Here is a 21,439-nt window from a genome sequence, read left to right as displayed (position 1 = left end):
GGAAAGTTCTGGGCAAACCTAGGTCCTTGACTTGAAACCCATGTACTCCTTTCCTAGTTCTGCCCTGAGAGTACGAGGAATATGAAACTAGATGAAGAAAAATGATAGCAACAGATAGACAACAAAACACTGTGGGGTACCACTAGAATCCCAGAGCGCAGGGGAAACTCAGTGAAGGATGTGGGAGGTTGTATTAGGGTCTTTGAAGGCTTTTCTTTGGGGACCACAATAACAATAATAACAGCTAACATTTCTGAGCATTTACCATAAGGCAGGCACTGTGATAAATGCCTCACCTGTCCTATTTCATCTACGCCCGGAAATGAGCCTATAAGTGTTATTAGTATGCTCATTTTACAGATGAAGAAACTGAGACTCAGAGAAGTCAAGCAAAGGGCCCAAGGTCATCCATCACCCGAGAGAAGGTGCTTGAATTGAACCCAGGTTTATCTGATCTTACTATTATTCATTTTACAATAAATGCAAGTGTGTGTGTGCTGGCTCTGGGCTGGAGAGAGAAGGGAACAACACAATCTCTACCACAGGCAAGAAGGCGCCTGGGGTCCAAGGCTGGGGTATACCCCTTGTCGTGCGGGATGGCCGGTGGGGTCTCAGCTCCTACTCCCCGCCCAAGAGCGCAGGACACGGTAAGGTCAAAAAGGAACACCCACAGAGCCATAGATAGGGGTGTCAAACCAATATATTCTCGCTGGTGGCTGGGCTGGAGACCCAGGAAGCAGGATCTACATAATCTGCAACCCGCCGTCCTAACAGCATTCCGTGCTTGCCAGCCACCATCTTCTTGCTAGCCCCCATTCCTTTCTGCTAGCGTAGCCACAGCCGTTATATTAGTGGCCAATGGCTTATGGGTTACAGCTGACAGCCAACTAGCCACAGCTGCTGGCATCTGATCACAGTTGATGGTCATTTACTACCCGAGCCAGCACCTTTCTATGTGAGGCCGAGAGCCTGGAAACTGCTTTCTGGGGTTTTGTCCCCACACCCCTCAACAGAGTTCTGGGCGAATGAGCAGCAATCACGTGCTCCAGATGTATCAGGCCTGCGCCCCCTTTCCAGCATCCGCACATGTGCAGATTACGTTGGGAGAATAGGGTCTCCACAGCCATAAATAACCTCTCCTCCCACTTGGAAGTCAAGTTCGCAGAGCAGGAACTGTTGCTTTGGGCCATTCATGCTCTCTCCTGTCTCTGTTGTTTCTGTTTTCTCTGTCTCTGTCTGTCTTGCTGTATCTCTCTCCACACTCTCACATTTCACTTTCTGGCTGGGAATTGGAAGGCTTCTTGTCCTTTCTAAACACACTCACACACCTAACAACCACCACGAGGACACGCGGTCTCAGTCCGGGCCCCGCTCGGGCGAGTGCGCCTCCTAGTGGGGAAAGGTCTCACTGGTCCTTCAAGGCTCGGGGGCATCCTCGCCTTCCTCAGGCATCGGAGGCCCCAGGAGGCGGACGAGGGGATGTGCTTACCTTGCCTGACAACTTGCCTCTGAGAAAGTGCGGGGTTTCTCTTCTAGTTTCCGCAGGTTGTCACTTGCATATCAGAACTGGAAAGAGCCACAGGCGTAGCTCTGGTCTTGCAATTTCAGGACCTGAGCATCAGACTAACCCCGATTGACTGGCAGCCAGCCCCTCTGAAAAGGGAACTTCCAAACCCCGCACAGCCGAGCCCAGTGGTTCCCAATCCTGGCTGAACACTGGTACCAGTTGCGGACACTTAATATATGCTGATGGCCAGGCTCTACCTGGAATCCCAGCACTGATATTTTCACAGGTGCCCTCTCCACACTTTCCCCTGCTTCCACCCCATCATAAGTCAAATGTGCAGCTGGAGTTGAGAACCACAGGCCTAAGCTGGGAATCACTTAGACTGCTGAGGAAAGATGGGTCGAAGCTGGAAATCACTGATTGCTTAGGAAAGGTGAAGTTTCCCCATACTGCCTTAGGTCTGCAGACTCAACATCTCAGAGGGAGAGTTCTAGACACCTGTGTTTTAAAACGAGGAGTTGAGGTGATTTTCATGAATAGCGAGGTTGGCCAAGCACTCAGTGACCCATTTCTCCTTTAAGGGAAGGTGGTGGGGTACAGAGAGGTGATGAGCCAGCCCCATGGATGGCTAGGGTCCAAGTCATGGGAAACTACTTCAGAAGGGCAATGGGAGGTGGGGAGCTGGGGAGGTGGTGCCCAGGTCCACGGTTCAGGCTGCAAAGCCAGAAGGAAGGACTCATCCATCAACACATTGGTATTAGCTCCTTCCCCAGCCCTACCTCCAAGGTACCAGTAGGTCCTCTCAGGGCCCTTTTCATCTGTGAGCCCCAGGGGCTCAGATTTGTGTCAGTCTGGTGCCCCCCTGAGCTTAGTTCCCACCAGCCACACCACTTCACCCCACGTTCTGGGCCAGGCAGCCCCACTTCCCGGAGATTCTGGTGGTGGTGGGGGGCAGGGAGGAAGGAGCAGGGTGTGGGCACCCCTAGTGGTTAGCCAGAGCCTGAGCTGCGGGTTGTTGTTTTTTTCAGAGACTGAGCAGCCATCTCCCCCACAAAGAGCCCTTGATTCCTGGAGGAGGTCAGAGACGATTCTCTGGAGCCTCATTGCCCCAAGGACAGTGTTCCCTGCCCCTGGGGCCTCCACATTCAGCATCCTGGACATCCCGGGGGAGGTCTGTCCAAGCCCCAGTCTGACCACATCCCTGCTCCTGCAGGGTCCACCTGGGAACTGTGCAGGGAGCCTGGCAGACCTACCTTCTCTGAGAATGCAGTGCTTCCTACACAGCTCTCATGGCAGGGGCTGCGGGCAAAGAATGGGTTCAAATCCAGGGTCCAGCACTGGCCAGCTAAGAGCCTCTGGGCAAGCCTGGTGGTGTGGAGTCTCTGTGGGTTTCACCATTTGTGGAAAAGAGCAGGGACATACTTAAAATAGTGATGCCTATCTCCCTCCTTTCCAGGGCTGTTTGAGAATCCAGACTATACGCGGAGCTTCTCTAGAAATAGCAAGAACTCTACACATGTGTGTCCTTCTTTGCCCAGTCACTTCTGTTCCCCTGCAGAGGCAGCCCCTCTAGGGGGGGTCCTCCCAGCCCAGCACCCCCACTTGCTCTTCTGCTGCAGCCCCACAGCTCTGTTCGGGTCCACTTTTCCATCCGGCTACTAATGCGCGGCATGACCCAAACCAGGCAAACTCTTTGTGTCTCAGTTTCTTCCTCTGTACATGGGTGGCAATAGTCCTACAAGATCAGAGGAGTCACGACATGACAAGTTAGTGGCCAGAGGTTCAGAGGGAGGGAGGGATGATAGGTGGAGCACAGAAACTCTTCTGTGTGATAGTGTGATTGCGGAGACACGTCATTATACATTTGTCCAAACCCACGGAAGAATACATACAACACAAAGAGTGAATCCTAATGGAAAGTATGAATTTAGTTAACAATGTGTCAAAACTGACTTATCAATTATAACAAATGTACCATACTATGGCAAGATGTTAATAATAGGAGAAATTACGGGGGGCAGGGTTGAGGGGTAAATAGGTTTCTCTGTACTTCACGCTTATTTTTCTGTTAATGCTCAAAAAAATTTTATTGCAAACAAAACAAAACACATGACAAAGGGGGGGGGGCCTCTGTGAGCAGTGCGGGACCTCCAACGTTCCTTGGTGTTACCATGCCATCGTCATCCGCTCACTGTTTATGCGTCTGGTCCCCGGGGACGGGGGAGTCCAGGGCGCTGGGTCTTCTTTGGGCGCGCCCCCAGCGAGCGCTGCTCCTTCTGTCACTTTTGGGTCTTTGTTAAGCCCAGGGTCCCCAGCTCGGACCTGGAAGCCAAGTATTTCTGAGGTGAGCGCGCCACCTGCTGGCCCTGCTCACGGTTGTCCTGGGGCTGGGGATGGAAAGCAGCGTCATCTGCGAGTCCTTACAGGCGCCATTCACGCATCCCCGCGGTCCAGTCTTATCACCAGTCATGACACGGAAAATGTTAGGTCTCTTGACTTTATTGCGGAAAAGTGCCACAGCGCTGGAGCGCGGTGCACGGCAGGGATCCTAGCCCGGAGCCTGCGCAGGTAGTCGCTTCTCAGAGCCTAAGTCTGGGAGCACCCAGCCCGCGCCGGGCGGGGTCCGCGCAGGTGGGAGCACGGCACGTCCGGCCAGCTACGTCAGCACAGGGGAAGCTTATATGAGGACACACACTGAAGAGTGTGTCAGGCGTGTGCCAGGCACTGTTCTGAACATCTTACCCGGGTTAATTGATATAATCTTCACGAGGAACATATGAGGTAGGTACTGTAATGGTCCTTCCTGTGGTACAAAGGAGGCACAGAGAGGCTAACTAACGTGCCCAAGGACACACAGCTGGAAAACGGTGAGACTGCGATTGCATCCTGCTCAGAGTCCACGCTGAGACCTACCTGCCAGGCTGCCTCTAGTTTCCTTATCTAAGACATGAGCGTACCAGTCCCTCCCTGCCTTTCCAACCTGTCTGGGGCTGGAATAAAAGCCACGGGGTTCACATGCCTTGTCAGTTCTGCGGGTTGGGCCACAGGTGTGTGTGTCATCCCTGCGCTGTGATACCTGGACGGGACTGGGGAGACCCCCGTGATGCCATCGCATCCCTGAGCTGGGCTAGGGCTGCATTTCGTACTGCTGCTCGGTGGCCGTGTGGAAGTCCTCGAGCACCGACTGCAGGAACTCGAATGTGGGCCGCTCCTCCGGCCGGCTGCGCCAGCACTCGGCGATGACGCCTCGGTACAGCTCAGGCGGGCACGCGTCCGGGCGCGGCATGCGGTAGCCACGTTCCAGGCTGCGGATGACCTCGGGGTTGCTCATTCCTGGAGGTGGAGGTGATGCAGAACAAGGCTGAGAGGTGGCAGGGGCCACAGACCATTGTCTCCTCCCTCGCAGGGCACCTGGCTGACCTGGCGGCAGGTCACCTGGTGCCACCTTTAAACATTCTTTTATTTACTTTTCATTGCTTGGAGAACCACTAGAAATGAGGCTGTAGATTTTCTCCTTAGTGAGGGCAGTTCCTCTGTGGATGGGACCCTAGCTTGCTTATCTGAGACTGCCCTGCACACAGCTGAAGCCCACTACTCCCTGGGCAGGTGCTTATTGGAAAGTCACCACCTGCTAACGAGGAGAGACCCTTCTGACATGGGGCTCGGGGCTGGAGGTTTTACAATCAGGATGGGGATATTGGGAGTACATCCAAGGTGTAAGGCCAAGAGAGGGACAACCTGTCCTCAACTGAGTACAAACCAATTGGGAGTGAACTTGAGTTCAGACTCTGACCTTTACTTAATTCCAGGTTTGGGAGCTCACTGACCCTTACTGGAGGAAGGGAACACAGCCCTGTTGCCAAGAGCAATACCGAGGAAGGAGGCAGAACCCCACCCTTCAACTGGTATGCCTGGGTTTCTGGCCCCACCATCGAGACTCCATTCTGACATATTTGGGCAGCCCCAGGCACATAGATGGGATATCTGCCATCACAGCCATCCCACAAATCACCTACCTGGGTAGGGTACCCGCCCATAAGTGACGATTTCCATCAGGAGGATGCCAAATGACCACACGTCTGCTTTGATGGTGAATACCCCAAAATGGATGGCCTCTGGGGCAGTCCACTTGATGGGGAACTTGGCCCCTGCAGGAAAAATCATGAGCCACTTTGTGAGATCATGACTGACTGGCCCTACCTGCTCTCCCCTCTACTTCCTGCTCTTCCTACTCCCCACCATAACCCCTTGCAGGGTTTGGCCTCCCGTACATGACAACGATGCACCCAGGAGTCACTGAGACCCACTAGCACATGTGACCAGGCATGTACAAACACTGGGTGCCACGGCATGAAAGGACGATATGGATACAAATACCACCCCCGTCACCCTCTTTGGGTCCCTTGGGGGCTTCCCTGGACAACCACCATGTTTCCATCTGGATAGAAGTGTCCTTTTCCACCGGACCTGGGCCTTAGAAGTAACAGGAACCCTAGGTTTGTCCCTGCCTCAGTTAACCCTTTTCTGCAAAATGCAAATGAGGACACATGACCACGAACCTGCAAAGGTCACAGTGAGGAGGGAATTCAAATCCTGCTGCCCCATAAAGCCCTGCAGCTGTCCGCAGCCTGGTCAGCATTCTGAGTGGATGGCATAGCCCAGCACCTGGTTCCCTCCCACCTGGCCTGGCTTCTTGGCCTCCCCAGCCAGCCTACAGTTCCCTCAGGGAACATGCAATATCCATCCTTCTCCTGGATCAACCGATTAATACTCTCAGCTTCTATGGCTTGCTAGCTTGCTTGATAAATCTATTTGACCGCTTTAAATCCTATTGTGAAGAGGATTTTTACTTCAGTGATACTAACAAAGTAAACCAGAGGTTCTGTGGAAGACCTAATTCAGTACAAGGTTTTGTTGCTCATGCTGTAGAGCAGTGTTTTCCAAAGGGTGTCCTATGAAACCCTCGTTCTGTGGGAAGTTAATAGATGATATGTGGAAAAAAGTATTTGGGACTCAAATTAGTTTGGGGGACACGAGGGGAAATAAATGTACATTGCTTCTTTGTTGCAGGACTTCTCAGTTCCTTTAATATGCTGGTGTGCACTGGGAATATTCCAAGGGGGTGCTGGATGGACTTTGCAGTATCTCCAAGCTTACTTCATCACAGGCATTCCTCAGGAGGCTCTAGTGCTCTGCAGAGCACATTTAGGGAAATTCTGGCTGGGGTTGGTGGGGCCAGAACTGTGGAAACCACACAACTCTCCAATCTCTTCACACAGGGCTCTGCTACCCCTTTTCATGGAAAATAAGGCCTAGCCAGACCATGAGCTCTAATGTGTCTTTTGGAGCAAAAATTAACATAAGACCTGGCATTATATTATATTATATTGTATTATATTATATTATACCTGGTCTTATAGTAAAATAAGACGGGGTCTTATATTAATTATTGCTCCAAAAGATGCATTAGAGCTAATGGTCTGGTTAGGTCTCATTTTCAGGAAACACGGTATGTAGTAAGGAGGAGTCCAACTGGGGGTTGGGGAATTGGGGAAGGTAAGGCCCTGTGTTTGGGGTCTCTGCTCACCTTCTTGGGCGGTGTATTCACTGTCGATGAACCGTGCCAAGCCAAAGTCACCAATTTTGCAGCACAAGGTCTCAGACACCAGGATGTTGGCTGCCCTAAGGTCGCGGTGGATTGAATTCATTTTCTCAATATACGCCATTCCTTCGGCAATCTGAGGGAACAGGCCACACAGGGAAAGATAGCATGGGGACCTCCACGCCAGGACCGAGCCCACTCAGTGTCCCCTGCATAGGCCCCATGGGGGAGAGGAAGGATCCTGCCCACTGTCGCCACCAGCCTATCTGTAGAAGCAGCCTTCAACCTCTTACTGCTTGGAAGGGGAAGAAACGCTTGGGTGCTTGTTTCTGTCTTCGTATTTTTTCTTTTTTTCGGTAGGTGTGTAGTGGGTGGTGGTGTTGCTGGAGAAGGAGCCATTACTGGGTGGAGTAGAAAGATGGCTTCAACTGCTCCTCAGCTGATGTTATAAACCCTAGTCCCCTAAAAGCTCAGGAAAGCAGAGACACTGTCATCAGAGCTAGGGGCTGCCTGTACCCCTCACCCACCTCTCCTCTCCTTCCAAGTGTGTACAGGGGAGAAAGATAGCAGAACAAAGACAGGAGGAAAGGGAGGTCTCTTGACAAAGAAGAAGAAAAGGAAAGGGCAGGAGAGAGAGTGGAAGGTGGGAGGGAAGGGAAGGGTTTCATTGCCTTGGCAAGGTAGAAGCACTATTCCTGGAATAGGGAGCCCTGGTTTGTAATCAAGGACCCCTGGCATGTTGCTTAAGCTCCCTGAAGGGTCACCAAACAGTTTGGAACATGAAGAAAGGGGTCTCCAGAGTATGGAGTTGAGGTAAACATTAAATGAGACATGTGGCCGAGGACCTAATCTTGCACTGTTCCATGGTGGGCACTCAGGGAGCAGAATCCTGATGGAACAAAGGTGGAAAAAGAAGGGGAGATTCTGTGTCTGTCCTGCATGACCAGCATTGGGCCAGGAACAGCTGTGTGTGCTCCTCTTGTGCCTTTTGGTCAAGGAAGCTCACTCAGACTTTATTCTCTGCATTTTCAATTGATAGAAGAAGAAAATGAGGCAGAAAATAAAAAAACTTATCTCTTCAGGTCTGTTATGGCAAGAAACCAGCACTGGAATTGATCCCACCTCTCCTTCTGTTTCCATTTGTATTGCTTCCTCCATTCACGCACTCATTCATTCATTCGTTCCTTCACTAAATCATTCCTTCGCTATATCATTCCATCCATACATTTACTGGTATGGTACTGTGGGGACTGTAAAGCTGAATCCCAAATATCGTATATCTGGACAGCACTTAGCAGTACTCATTCCATTAACAAATATACTCATATTGAGCAGTACTAGGAAAACAAAAAGTTGAGTAGGACCCAGATCTGCTTTTAGGGAGAAGAGCCTACCATGCATGATGCTGATGAGAACACATGAGCTAAGTTATCTCTAGCACCTTTCTGTCCAGGGAAAATGTACTAGAAATGACATTTCACTTGGGTCAGTGAACACTAATTAGGCTTCTGCCAGGTGAGAAGAAAGGCAAAGGCATTCTGAGCAAAGGGGACACCTAGGTATACACTCTGGTGGCTTTTCCCATCCTTTGCCCCTAAGGTGACCTAAGATTTCCCAAGGGACAGAATATGATACAGAGGAGAGTGAAAGAAGGAAAAGAAAGAAAGGAGTGCACAGGCTTATGTGATTTGAAACCTGTTATCAGCCCTAATTTTCCGAGACCATCCCACCAACCTCCTCAAAGACGTCTGTGCTCACCTCAGTGGAAAAAGGGTGTCATGACATCAGTTCCTGCACTGATACTAATAGCAGATAAGACCAACCAAGGTGGGGACAGGGTGGTGGGAGGTAAGGGGAAGTTTTCTCTCTGGAGCCGGATGTGTGCATGTGTTTACATGTCTTACAGGTTGACCACAGACCAGAGATTTTCTGCTGAGAGTTCCAGTTTTAACAGACACACACTCAGAGCCACCAGATGGGTTTTCCTGCCAGTTAGAGCCCTCAGCTGAAACCCCTGGGGAGGAAAGCTCCTTCCTCTCCCTTTTCCCACCTGCTACAGAACCATCTGAGGAAGAAATGAAGTCACCACAAAACACTTGCCTACCATGTTAAATGGAATTTGTGCCAACTCTCTGAGTTTCCCACACCATCCATTCTCCCTCTCTTCCTTAGTGATAGAACCCACCTCATTCCATCATGACTACTAAGAACAAAGACTACATTTCCCAAGCTCTCTTGCTGCTCAATGTGGCCAGGAGGATATAACAGCAAGTATAATCGGTGATTTCAGGGAGGAAGGTGGACTTTTATTTCCCCTTACTTCCTCCTGCTGGCTGAGAAGAGGACAAGATGGTAAAATGTGAGCAGCTGCCTTGGGCAATCAGGTGACCTGCTAAGAGACCTGGCAAGTGGAAGAAACCTGGGTCCCTGTAACTTTGAGGGGCAGACCCACTGACTGCCCACCTTTGGATGTTTACAAATTTAAGCCATAATTACTTTGGGTTTTCTGTCCTTTAGAACCCAGCCTAAATCAAATTGATACAACTTCTAAATCGTTGATTTTGTTAAGCCACAGGGCAGGAAAGAGAGGCCTGAGCCTCCTTGAGGGGATTGGTACCCTCAGGCCCCACTGTTCTTGGTAGCTCACAAACCTGGGCAGACATGTCGATCAGTCTTGGGAGGGACAATCTGCTACCTTCATCTGTCTTCAAGAAATCCAGCAAGCATCCTAAGGAAATAGAATTCACAGCTGCATTTCTGCAAATTAGCCTCCCCTGGTTATGCCAGCCTCCCCCCGGTGTGGGCTGCTGGCTACCCAGGGGCCGGAAGTAAGGTGGTGCTCTGTCAGATCTCTTGTCCACGGAGAAGAAGTCCACCCACAGCATCAGAGTGCTTTCTGCTTTACAGGATTCCACCCTTGGTCCTCAGAGCACCCCTGAAGACAGCTAACATGCTCCCAGATGCTCACAGAAAGGTAAGTTGCAGCCAGGTTCAGGATCGTATAGCCAGAGAGCCAGGAGCAGAACCTACTTCTCTGACTCTAAGTAACGTGCTCATTCTTGGCTTGATATTTGTGCCCCCTTCACCCTCTGTTGGTAGAGATTCTGCCTCTGAAGACCAAGGGTGCAAGAAAGCACCAGAAGGGAGAGATATATCCCCTGGGATTTGGTGCAGGGAACGAACGCAGCTCCTCTGTGGCATCTAAGAGCTGGGAGGGACGCTCACCTGAGGTGTGGCTGAGAGGTGAGCAGGGGAGCCATTGTGCCCCAGCTCAATGGCAACTTTTAAGAAAAGATATTAGCATGGTCTCTGAGGATCCAACCGGAAGCAGTGTGTGGTCAGTGTCACAGGAGGGAAGTCAAAGGCCAGGCCTGACTCCAGGCCCACGGCCCCGAGGGCTTGGCCACAGCCTGGACCTCAGAGGCTACCTCACCCAACCTCTCTCCACTGTGTTGTCAAATGTTCATACGGTTGTGAAAGGTCCCTTGGCTGGTAAGTGTTCGCACTGGAACTAGAAGCAGCTCTGGATGGCCAGCCTTTTGCTCTTTTGCCTTTGCCTTGCTCTGCCCTCCCCGGTGGATGTCAGTCCAGGCACAGAAGACAAACTCCTAAATGTTGGTTGCAGTGCTCCTGAACTGAGGACACAGCTCTGCAGAACCATTTACCCCTCTTGTTTTTCACTGTCCTCCCCGCCCACCCCCAGGCACGTGGAACAGCCACGATGCACAAGACATTGGCTGGTTGATCCAGCCCATGGCTCAGCAACCCCCTGCAGAGGTCCCCTGGCCAGGCAAACCTACGGCAGCAGGTAGGTCTCCACCTCAGCCCCCTACGTGTGGACCTTGCCCCTGCGCATCCCCGCCTCTGTCTGAGGAACACAGGCCCACGTGGGGCCCCACCTCTGGCCATGTACTCGGTGACGATGTAGATGGGCTCCTTGGTGACTACGGCATAGAGACGAACCAGCCTCTCATGCTGGAGAGTTTTCATCAGGTTGGCCTCGTCCAGGAAGGCCTCCGGGGACATGGCTCCTTCCTTCAAGGTCTTGATGGCCACCTTCATGTTGTTTTTATAATAACCTGATCGCAGGGAGAGGTGGGGTGGGGTGGGGGGAGAGAATGAAGAAGCCATTCAGAAGACCCAGAGGCCATGGGAGGTGATCCCTTAACCAAAGTCTACATAGACTTCTAGGAGCCATCTACCTGTAGAATATACAGGTGGGGAACTGAGGCCAGAACCGCTCCCCCCGCCCCTGCCTCCAGGCCCTGGGCTGGAATGTACAGCTCCTGAGGGTGATGGATGTGCCAGCTTCTCTTGTAGGATGCCAGCCTGTCTCAGCCTCCCTCAGGCTGTTGAGGAACAATGGTCTATGCTTCCATTACCTCATCTGTAAAATGGGTATCATAGCCTCTGTACCTTTTTCCTCACAAACCTTTATGGGGAACCAGGATGTGCTGTGCAAATCCTGAGCCTTCTATGCTTCAGGACACAGGGCAGGGAGAGAGAGGCTCCTGGTATGTCATATACTTACCCATCCAGACTTCGCCAAACTGCCCAGACCCGAGTTTCCTGACCAGCCTGAGAGATTGCCGGGGGATTTCCCATTCATCCTGAGCCCAGGGGTTCTGAGGAGCCAGGCTCACACAGGGATAAGTCAGCCTCTGGCATAAACCATCCCCTTTCTCTGCAGCAGGGAAGAGATGGGGCTGGACGTTACCAGAGAAGCCTGACTGGCCTCTCTCCCTCGGGAGCCATATTATGTCCAGGTGTGTGTCCCACCCCTTCTTACCAGCTTCACTCCCACCTCTAAGTGTGCATTTGCACATGTGCACACACACTACACACACACACACACTACACACACACACACACACACTACACACACACACACACACACACACACACACACACACACCCTTTGCAATTGTTTTGCATAAAGCAAGGCATGTTATCATTGGCCTGCCCACTCTAAGACTGAAAGTACTTGTTACTCTCTAAGAGGTCACATGCTGAGCTAGTAGAGGGGATTAGGTAAACAAACTTTCAATCATTATATTGCCAGTTGTCAACTCCTTGGGTCTAACTTGGGGATAATCTCCCCCTCCCCTCAAGAGGCACCAATGATTCATAAAATCTTGAGATTTTAGCAATAGGGGGATACAAGGTCTGCTCTGGCACAAGCCCCCGCCCCCGTCAGACACCCCCCCCTTACTAGAATAGTGATGCACCAAAGCCTGGAGAGTGGGGAAGGTGATTCGGGGGGAGATGTAGTAGCCCCCTTCATCCAAGGAGCGGATCTTATAGTGTTTGACCACCTCGCCCTGGGTGGTCACATCCTTCACAGACAAGGAAAAGGCACCTAGAGGGATTAACAAAGACACAGGCATGAGAGGAAGGCATCAAGAAGAAAAATCAGGATTAGGATTTGGGCTTCATTTCCATGCCTTGGAAAAAAGTCCCCCAAATTCTGCTCTCCATTTTGACAACTTTCATCCTAATTACCTTTTCCTTCATCTCAACCTCAGACCTCCTGGAAGCCTTCCCTATTGGCTCCATCTGACTGTTCTTGAGGTTTCTTCCAAAGTACCCCCAAAGTCGCCAGGGAACCACAGAACTCTACAGCAGACAGGACGTTCTCTTAGGAATCAAGCTGTGCCTCCGCTTGGACATTTGGTCACTTTGCAATGGAGGGACTAGGAAGTTGATTGATTGATTCATTCATTCTGGCTGCCAAGGCTAGTTTTACTCCCACCTGTAACAGCAAATTGCCACCTCATCCACCCATGGCCAGGGGGAAGAGCATAAGCTCCTTCCCAGGTGTTCTGTTGACATTCATTCACATGTCTATGTATTTTGTCATCTATGTTAATATTTGCCTGTAAACAGGAGGTAGCAGATGCCGGGGGTTAAGAGCAAGTTGAGGCAAGAGTCTCAAGTTGAGAAACATTCCATAAGCTTAATGTTTTTGTAAAATGTCTCTGTCCAGCTCTCTGGGAACCACGTCCCCCACTCTTATTTGGAAGACGAGGAACCTGAGGCCCAGAAGGGGAACATCGTTTGCCCCGGTTATTCTGCTAGCTAAGAGGCAGGTTTAGGGGCTTCGGGGTCCTTTCTCAGGGTGCGCCTACCGCAAGCAGTACCACTCTCCCCCGCCAGGTGTCAGGCTCGGACACCTCTTTTTCTGGGTGTGTACCTTTGATTTTCCTCTGCGTGGTTTGTCTTCAGGCATCTTTCCTCTCTTATCAGACCATCATCTTATCTCATACACCTTTTCCCCTCCCATCTTCCTTAGCCATTGGATCTCTCTCATCACCTACTTGCGAAAGGATGCTGTGCATCTCTGGGCGGCCACAGCCCACACCACTCCTGAAACCCTAGCCCCAGCTACAAGTTGCAGACTGTCTCCCCCTCCTCACCCCGGCAGGTGCAACTATGCCCCAGTATCTAATAAATCAGAGAGTGGCTCTAATGAGTTCATTCATCCTCTCACCAGAGGAGTGAGGAAAAGGGTTTTTCTCCCTGTTTCCTCGCCTGCACCCTGTGTGCAGGGACTCAAATAAGCCAAGGAGGCCTCGCTGTCCTCCACTGCCCAAGCTCATGATTTAGGGCCTCTCGCTTGCCCAGGCTCATCTAAGGGCCCGTCCCTGATATCTTTTTTACAATTTGGTATTCTTCTTAAAGGGGACCTCCAAATCCTATCAGCTTCAGGTTCACAAAATCTGGACCCCTGTCTGCTTTGGGGCCATGTCTGAGCTCATGTAGGGCTGGGCTCCCACAGACTGAGATTTCTTCACCCTAAGAAGGACCTGAGGCTAGACCGAGAAGCAGAAACTAGTTGGTCCTCACATGGCCATCAACAGACTGAGCTTGAGAGGCTAAGGCACGTCCTGGAGACCACATGGGGCTAGAACTTGCTTCCCCTGCTTCTGAGGCCAGTGTTCCTTCCTGTCTTACATCCACTGTGGCTTCCAGATGCAGATGGAGCCAGTGGCCCCAGCTCCCTCTGGCCAATGCCCAGCTTGGACTAGCTTCTCAGAATATGCAAGAACAGGAGGGGGTACCCCACCCTTAGAGAACCTTTTCCTCTTTCACACTGAGGTTGGGGGCCCCTGTCCCTCCAGAGGGCACCTTAGCCATAGGCAATGATAAAAACATCATCTCCAGGATGAAGTGACATGATGTCCGGGATTTGCTTCAAAAAATAGGGTCAGGTGGGGATATACATGAAACAGGACTGGCTGAGTTGATCATCTTTAAAGCGGAGTGTTGGGTACAGGGATTCTATTACTCTAGTCTTTCTACTTCTGTATGTGTTTAAAATATTCTACCACCACAACAAAACATTTACGTCATCTCCAGTGATTCCCATGTTGTTTCTTGGACATAGGTGCTCTGCCATGAAAACGGAATAGTGGCAATATCCTATACATATCATATAATTGAATGCATCCATTGGTACATTTTAGGAAATTCTACACCGAGCACCCCGACTTATCAATGTACCCCTCCTCCTCCTTAAACGGTCCTGACCTGTTGAGGGGCAGTGAGGCCAAGGGCTGTCCCTGGAGCCTCACAGTGTGTTACAAGCAGCTCTTTGTCCAGCTTTTGCTGCTCTGGTGCTTCCACTCATGGCAGATCTCGAGTCATGAATGGAGCTGTGGGACAAGGCTGTGTTCTCCTACTAGGCTAACCTCTGTCTGTTCTCACTGTCCCAGCCACAGGGAACCAAACTCACAGTCCAGCCACCTTCCTCCCCTTCCACTGATGTTGCTGTCATCACCTCCTCCAGTTAAAAATTGGCTGCAACAGGTCCCCATGTGCAATGTCCCGATAAACAAAGGTTTTCTCTACACTACTTGGGAAATTTCCCTCCAGTCATCCCAAGTTAGGCCAGCTTGACACATTTTTGAGCTTGAGAAGCTATTCAGAGCCTCTTAGATGATTGGGCTCTGACACTTATTCACTGTTGATCTCATGTAAGTCATTTCCTCCCTCAGAGACTCAGTTTCCTCATCTTTCAAATGGGGATATTGGCCCAGTATATCAAAGATGGAAGACTAGTGGTAAACGTATTCCAGGAAGCATATATAATAAGGTTCATAGCAGCATGGTCATATTAGCCCCAACCCCATATCCCCCAACTGGAAACAACCTCATGTCTCCCAACATTAAAATGGTAAAGTAGCTTACAGAATATTCGTATACTAGGTTCTGCATAGCAATGAAAGTGAGCAGACTACTGCCATACTCAACAACATGAGTGAATCCATTATGAGCTGAATTCCGTCCCCCCGAAATTCCTATGTTGAAGTCCTAACCCTCAGTACATCAGAATGTGACTATATTTGGAGATGCGGTCTTTAAAGAGATGATTATATTAAAGTGAGGTCATTAGGATGGACCCTAATAAATAGACTAGTGTTCTTATATGAAGAGGAGATTAGGACACACACACACACACACACACACAAGACCATGTGAGGACATAGCAAGAAGATGGCCATCTCCAAGCCAAGGAGAGAGGCCTCAGAAGAAACCAACCCTGCTGCTACCTTGATCCTGGACTTCCAGTTTCCAGAACTGAAGAAATACATTTCTGTTGTTTAATACTCCACTTTCTGTTACTTCGTTATAGTAGGCCTAGCAAACTAATATAGAATCTCACAGACAACACTGAATGAAAGGAACAAGACATGAAAAAATAAAAATAGTATGATACCATTTGTATAAAGCTGAAAAACATAAAACATAAAGAAAAGCAAGGAGGGATTTCCCTCAGTCAGGATGGTGGTGACCTCTGGGTGGGGAGCGGTGGGGAAGTTGAAAGGATTACAAGTGGAGGAATGAGGGATATTCTCTCTTGTGGTTACACAGGTGTTTACTTACTATGACTCTATGTTTATAATTATTATAATTTACATATTTTCATTGATAATTTATGCAATTTTATATGTGTTTTATATTTTATAACAAAAAGACTTTAAGAAGGAAAGGAGAGAAAACTATGAAAGGGAAAGAGAAAATCCCAAGGCCTCAAGGTGGTGGCAGAAATGTTTTGCTGAGTCAGTGAATCCCTGGGTCCCCCCAGTTCTCCACAATCACTGCCCCCTTCTTTTATATCCAGCCACAGGCCATTCCCCAAACTTGTTACCTTCCAGGCTCCTGCAACTGTTTGAGGTCACAGCCTCTGACTGAGAGTCTCTCTAAGGATTCTTTCCACTCCCAAATCCTTTGATTCCAGAATGTGGCTCTGGGTTACACCCCTTCTTCTGACCCCACCAGCCTCAGTGTGCCTGCTGACCCACAGCTAATACACGCCAACCTGGAGTGAGAGCAGCTCTCCAACTGCCGGGGCAACTGGAGCTCCAGGTGCATTTCTAGCCTGGGTGATGGCAGAACTGTTCGTGGGTGCAGCCTCAAGCTCAATTGCTGGGCACTAGCCAGGCGGCCCAGGTGGGCCTGAAGGGGGAGGGAGACCCAGGCTGGAGGCTGTCAGGTTCTCCTGGCTGGCGTTCTCCTCCCACTGCACTCACAGCAGCCAGGCCTCCAGTGGGGGCTTCTGGGAGCTGTACAGGGAGGCGAAGGTGGCCGCCCGTGCTTACCTTTGTTGGTTTCACTCTCTCTAATAAGAAAGGAGCCCGCCTTATTGATTGGAGCCAGAAGCTGCCTCTCAGCATTTTTCCGGCTAATTGATCTGAAGAACCACCTGGAAAAGGACAAAGGCAGGCAAGCCTCAGAGAGTGGCCATGCTTCTCAGAATATTCTTATCCAACCCTCCCTCCTAAGCTATACCCCTCTCCCAAAGAAATACAATATGTCATCACGTTTTCAAGTTAACCCTGAGGAGACACTCCGGGCATCTTGATATACAAAATGCCCCCTGTCCCTTTGCTCCCTTTCCTTTCCTCTTTCCATCAGCAGATGGACTTACTGTTTTCTTGAAATGAAACAAGAACATTATTTGGGTGCCCTTTGTTAATTTTGTTCTGGGAAAAGGTATCCAACCACCTTCCCTCAGAGCACAGCCTCCTTGGAGCATGATTCCCACCAGGTCCCCCTGAGCAGGGACTGGTCAGTGTGGAAGTGTCCTATGGTTCTGCATGCTGTTCCTGGGAAGGACACAGGCCCCAGAATGCTGGATGAGGAACCTCCCAAGGGCGACCATCACTGGATAAAGGATACCAGGTGAGGTCACCAACCCTGTTCCAGCACTTTGCTCAGGAGTTTGACAGACTGAGCTCTTGCAGGGGAGAAGCCATGTCTTACTCATTTTGCAGCTTCCCCAGTCCTCAGACAGAGGCGGGCTCTGGGTTCTGATTGCATACTGCATGCTGTGTGAGTAAGTTAATGTCTGAGGCCCTGGCTGGACGAGGAGGACCTCTGGATGCTGTGTGGAAATGGGTGCTGGCGGTGCTGCTCTCCTGTCAGCCAATTCTGAATGAGGCCACCATCCTGTAGATCCCCTTGATGTCGGAGCCCTGGACGCCTGCCCACTGGGGACACTGGACAAGTGGTAGCTGATCCCAGTGCCTTGCTGTTACCTTGCAAGGCCAGGGGACATGAGGGATGTTTCTGTCCAGGTAAGCCAGGAAAGGGACGGTTCTCGTTTTACAGATGGGAAGAGTCAAGTGCTCATAGAGGGGCAACTCCCTCAGTTTCACAGCGATTTAAACATTGTCTTGGCTGGCACACAAGCCTTGCCCAGCAGTTTTCGTTCCCTGCCCCTTTCCTTCTCCCTCTGTGCTGGGTGCGCATGGGCTCACTTTGGAGCCACTCTCTAGTCTCACCCTGCACTGCAGCCCGCAGAGCAGAAGCAGTGAGCTCTCCTGTGCTTTGAGGGGCCTTTTGTGTGTCTACTTACTTTTCCACTTCCAGGGTCTCTACTTGGGCCACAAAGTTGCTGGGTACATAGCCTTCTCTTCCTGTGACGAGAGACTTGGCCAACCACCAGTCTCCAGCTCTAAGGGATGAAGGGAAAAACAGAAATGGCACAGTGGCTCATACGGGTCTCTCTGTGGAGCCACTCACAGTCTCCGTGACATGGTCTCACCCCCGTGAGGCCGAAGGCTCACAGCGGCAGACGGTTGGGCAGATGACAGGGAACTTGTGCCAGTTGCTCAGTGAGGTGGGGGCTATTTGGGTTATTTGAAACTCACGAGCATCTGACAAGCCTAAGGTGTTCCTGCTCCAGGGGAGAAGCGGGGATGTCACAGCCTGCGGGGGCAGTTTGTCCAGATAGCCTGACCAACCCAATGGGCCCCTGTCTTATAGTGAGTAGCCTTCCTCTTGATTAATGGATGGACATCTTTTAGATGCAGTGAGTGAGTTGGGACTGGGCGGAAATACAAAGCAGGCGGAAGGCTGCTGATGAAAAGAGGAACCAGGCAGCCCATCAATGGACACAAGTTCAGGGTTTTGGCTCAAGGTCATTGCAGAACTTCAAGGACAAAAGCACACCCAGGACTCTACAGGATAAGCCAGACATTTGAAAGCAGATTCTGGAGGATTTTTTGAGAAGGAACACTGGAAATAAACGATAGCTGGTCTCACAAGTAGAATCCCATGTGAAACCTTGTCTGGGAAACAAATATGGACACAACTGACTCCAACCCAAAAGAGTAAGGAGCAGTTAGGCAAGTACTGTGTACGTCCGGAGGGTTGTACAGAGCAGGTGACATTAGTGGTTGGTTTTGCAGGAGCAGTTAGATTTTGACAGCAGAGCAGGAAGCCACCTCACCAGGAAGACTTTGGAAAGGCAGGTGGAAAGAAGATGGTTTGGTCAAGTATGAGAAGATGCTGAGTGACCAGTCTGGGCGGCAGGGCAGTGGAGAAGATATTCTGGAGGCAGCCATGGAAGGCGTGGTGGAGGGGGGTGAGGTGCATGGACAGAAGGGTGGGAATCATGCAGTGACAGGGAGCCGCAGAGACCCCTGACCAGGGGACGGCATTCTGGAAACTCACTCCTTTAGGATCTGCAGCTTCTCCCCCTTCAGCATCTGCAGGTCACGGTCATTGGCTCCTGTGTAGTCATACAGCGCCACCACAAAATGATCCTCTAGGGGAACAAGGAAGAGAAGGCCACTGCTGGGCTAATGGGAGGGCCTGGGGTAAATCTGTGCCACGGAAACATAGGGGAAGCTCGGTGAGCCTTCTCGTTCACCGATGCAGAAGAGGACATTTTTGTCTGGTGACCGACCTCCTGACCCTGCTGCTGGGAACAAGGGTGAGCTGCCCCTCAGAGTTCATCCCGTCTACCCTTGTGGACCCCATCTAGAGGCTGCCAGGCCTGGACAGGGCTGGTGTGTAAGGGCATCAATAGCCCGAAGGTCTAGGGAGATCAGCAGCGTGGACATGTGGCCGCAGACCCAAGGTTGAGAATCAGTGTTGATTAATCCCTTATTGCCTCGGGGACACTTACGCTTCCTGTCTTCCCCTTCCCCACCTGCCTCTTCCTACTTCTATCCCAGAGGGGGCAGTGGTCTTGGAACATGGCAGCTGTCACCATGCCCAGGGCGCCATCGTGGTGCTTCTGGCTGGTAGTACCCCTGACTTGCTGGTGGTCCCTGGAGCAGAGGTGGGGAGAGAGCTTGGCATGTCGTCTTTCAAATGACCACTGGTAGCTATAAGGGCTTCTCTGCACAGTTCTGGGAGCCAAGGCTCCCCCGGAAAAGGTCACCTGGAGACCACCAAGCATTCCCCAGGAGTAGATGACTCATCTCTATTACTAATGTGTGGCATGGTCGTGGGCTAGTCACATCCCCAGGGTGGGAAGAGGGGTTTTTTAATAGATGACAGAGGCTCCCTCTCGTTCTGAGATTCAAGTTCTCATGCCAAAGGCAGTTTGGTTATTTCCTTCCTCTGGGTTTCTTTCCTGGAGGTATGAGCCCTCTTCTCTCCCACCACAGGAAGTGAAGGATGGCCTCTGTTGGTAATCATGATCTCCAGCAGGAAAAGAGACACTCACTCCATTCCAGCACTTTGCTCATGAGTGTGACAGACAGCTCTTTCAGGGGAAAAGCCACGTCTTACTCATTTTACAGCTTCCGCAGTCCTTGGACAGAGCTGGGCTCTGGGTCCTGTTTGCTCCATGCATACCGTGTGAGTGCATTAAGGGCTGAGCAGACCCTTCCTGGCGTTGTGTGGAAATGGGTTATGAGAATGCTGGGTATTCTGCTGTCCTGTCAGCCAATTCTGAAGGGGGCCACCATCCTGTGAGCTCCTCCCTCAGGAATGCTGAGGTTGTTTGTTCTGTCACCTCTACCTCCTGCCCACCAAAGTGGAGGTGGAGCCTGGGGGTTGAAGGAGGGTAGTGTGGGTGGTTAAAAGGTCAGCAGGAGGCTTTTGAAAGTGGGCTGGGAAAGTAGGAAAAAGATGGTGCATCTGCACAGAACAGAGCAAAGGCTGAGAGGGGAGGCGCAGAGCCACGGGCCCTCGCCCTTTGAGGTTGGTGGTTACAGCTTTGAAAGCCTGGGTTTCATGATGCTGTTTGTATTTACTGTAACTCATGTCTTTTTGTGTTCATTTATAGTTTGGATAGTTTGTAAAAAAAAACAAAAAAAAAACAACTCACTCAGGCTCAGGTACACTACAGGAACTGGTACTTGTTTCCTAGAGAGGCCCCCCCAAGGGCAGGTGAAGCTGGGTCGGAGCTGGGCCTTACGCCTAGCTGCTGCTGGCTCAGCCTCTCCCTAACCCTCTCCTCTCTGACCCTAGAGGGCCTGCACTCCCCCTTCTCCAGGAAGGTCTCCCAACTGAGCCCCTGATCTAACTGCATGAAGCCGGGACCTGGGGAGATGCCCTGTGGAACCTTAGCTTCCAAAGTGGCCCGTTCTTACCATGATCCGGATTTGTGTCGAGAGGTGCAGGAGCCAGGTGGTTAAATACGACCTGCAGCAGAAACAGTACTCTGCATTAGTTCAACGCTCCCTCCTCCCCGGGCTTGAGCAGGGCCAGGTGGGCAGTGGGTGAGAGGCTGTGACTGTCAGCTGGGTGGTCTGTGGGGAGCTGCTCTCTTGGCACAGGAGGTTGCTCAGGTAGATTCTACACAAGCTGCCGCAACTCCCAGGCCCCAGTGCCATACTGCACAACCCCGGGCCATCTGAACTCATACACAGTTAGAGGAGGGGTATGTGGGGATGCCCCAAGTTTGTAAGAGGCAGCTGTGGAATGGGGTGAGGCTGGGGGGTAAAACACATCACCTGGGTTAAAATCTTGGCTCTGCCATTAAATGGTAAAGCTGAAAAAGGGTATTTGTTCTTAAGGAAAATTATTTAAAAGTGTATTTCCCTAAAACTCGTTCAACTTGATATATGTGCTATAAATAATCTTTG

General features: G+C 51.0%; 1 protein-coding gene across 1 annotated transcript in view; it reads right to left on the bottom strand.

Moving 5' to 3' along the window:
* Positions 1–3,572: 3,572 nt before the first annotated feature.
* BLK (BLK proto-oncogene, Src family tyrosine kinase) overlaps positions 3,573–21,439 on the bottom strand; it is a 67,311-nt gene continuing 49,444 nt past the window's right edge. Inside the window, exons 3-13 of the mRNA XM_081076846.1 lie at positions 20,945–20,996; positions 19,071–19,164; positions 17,971–18,069; positions 16,712–16,815; positions 12,322–12,468; positions 11,641–11,793; positions 11,009–11,188; positions 9,761–9,837; positions 7,095–7,245; positions 5,524–5,655; positions 3,573–4,840 (exon numbers count right to left, since the gene is read on the bottom strand). Of these exons, the coding sequence (XP_080932972.1) occupies positions 4,635–4,840; positions 5,524–5,655; positions 7,095–7,245; positions 9,761–9,837; positions 11,009–11,188; positions 11,641–11,793; positions 12,322–12,468; positions 16,712–16,815; positions 17,971–18,069; positions 19,071–19,164; positions 20,945–20,996 (1,395 nt within the window). The 3' untranslated portion in view covers positions 3,573–4,634. The remainder of the gene's footprint in view (positions 4,841–5,523; positions 5,656–7,094; positions 7,246–9,760; positions 9,838–11,008; positions 11,189–11,640; positions 11,794–12,321; positions 12,469–16,711; positions 16,816–17,970; positions 18,070–19,070; positions 19,165–20,944; positions 20,997–21,439) is intronic.

This window comes from Rhinolophus hipposideros (assembly GCF_964194185.1).
Source record: "Rhinolophus hipposideros genome assembly, chromosome: 16".
Classification (NCBI taxonomy): Eukaryota; Metazoa; Chordata; class Mammalia; order Chiroptera; family Rhinolophidae; genus Rhinolophus; species Rhinolophus hipposideros.
The sequence above is the reverse complement of the archived record's forward strand: the minus strand, read 5'-3'. Positions and strand labels throughout refer to the sequence as shown.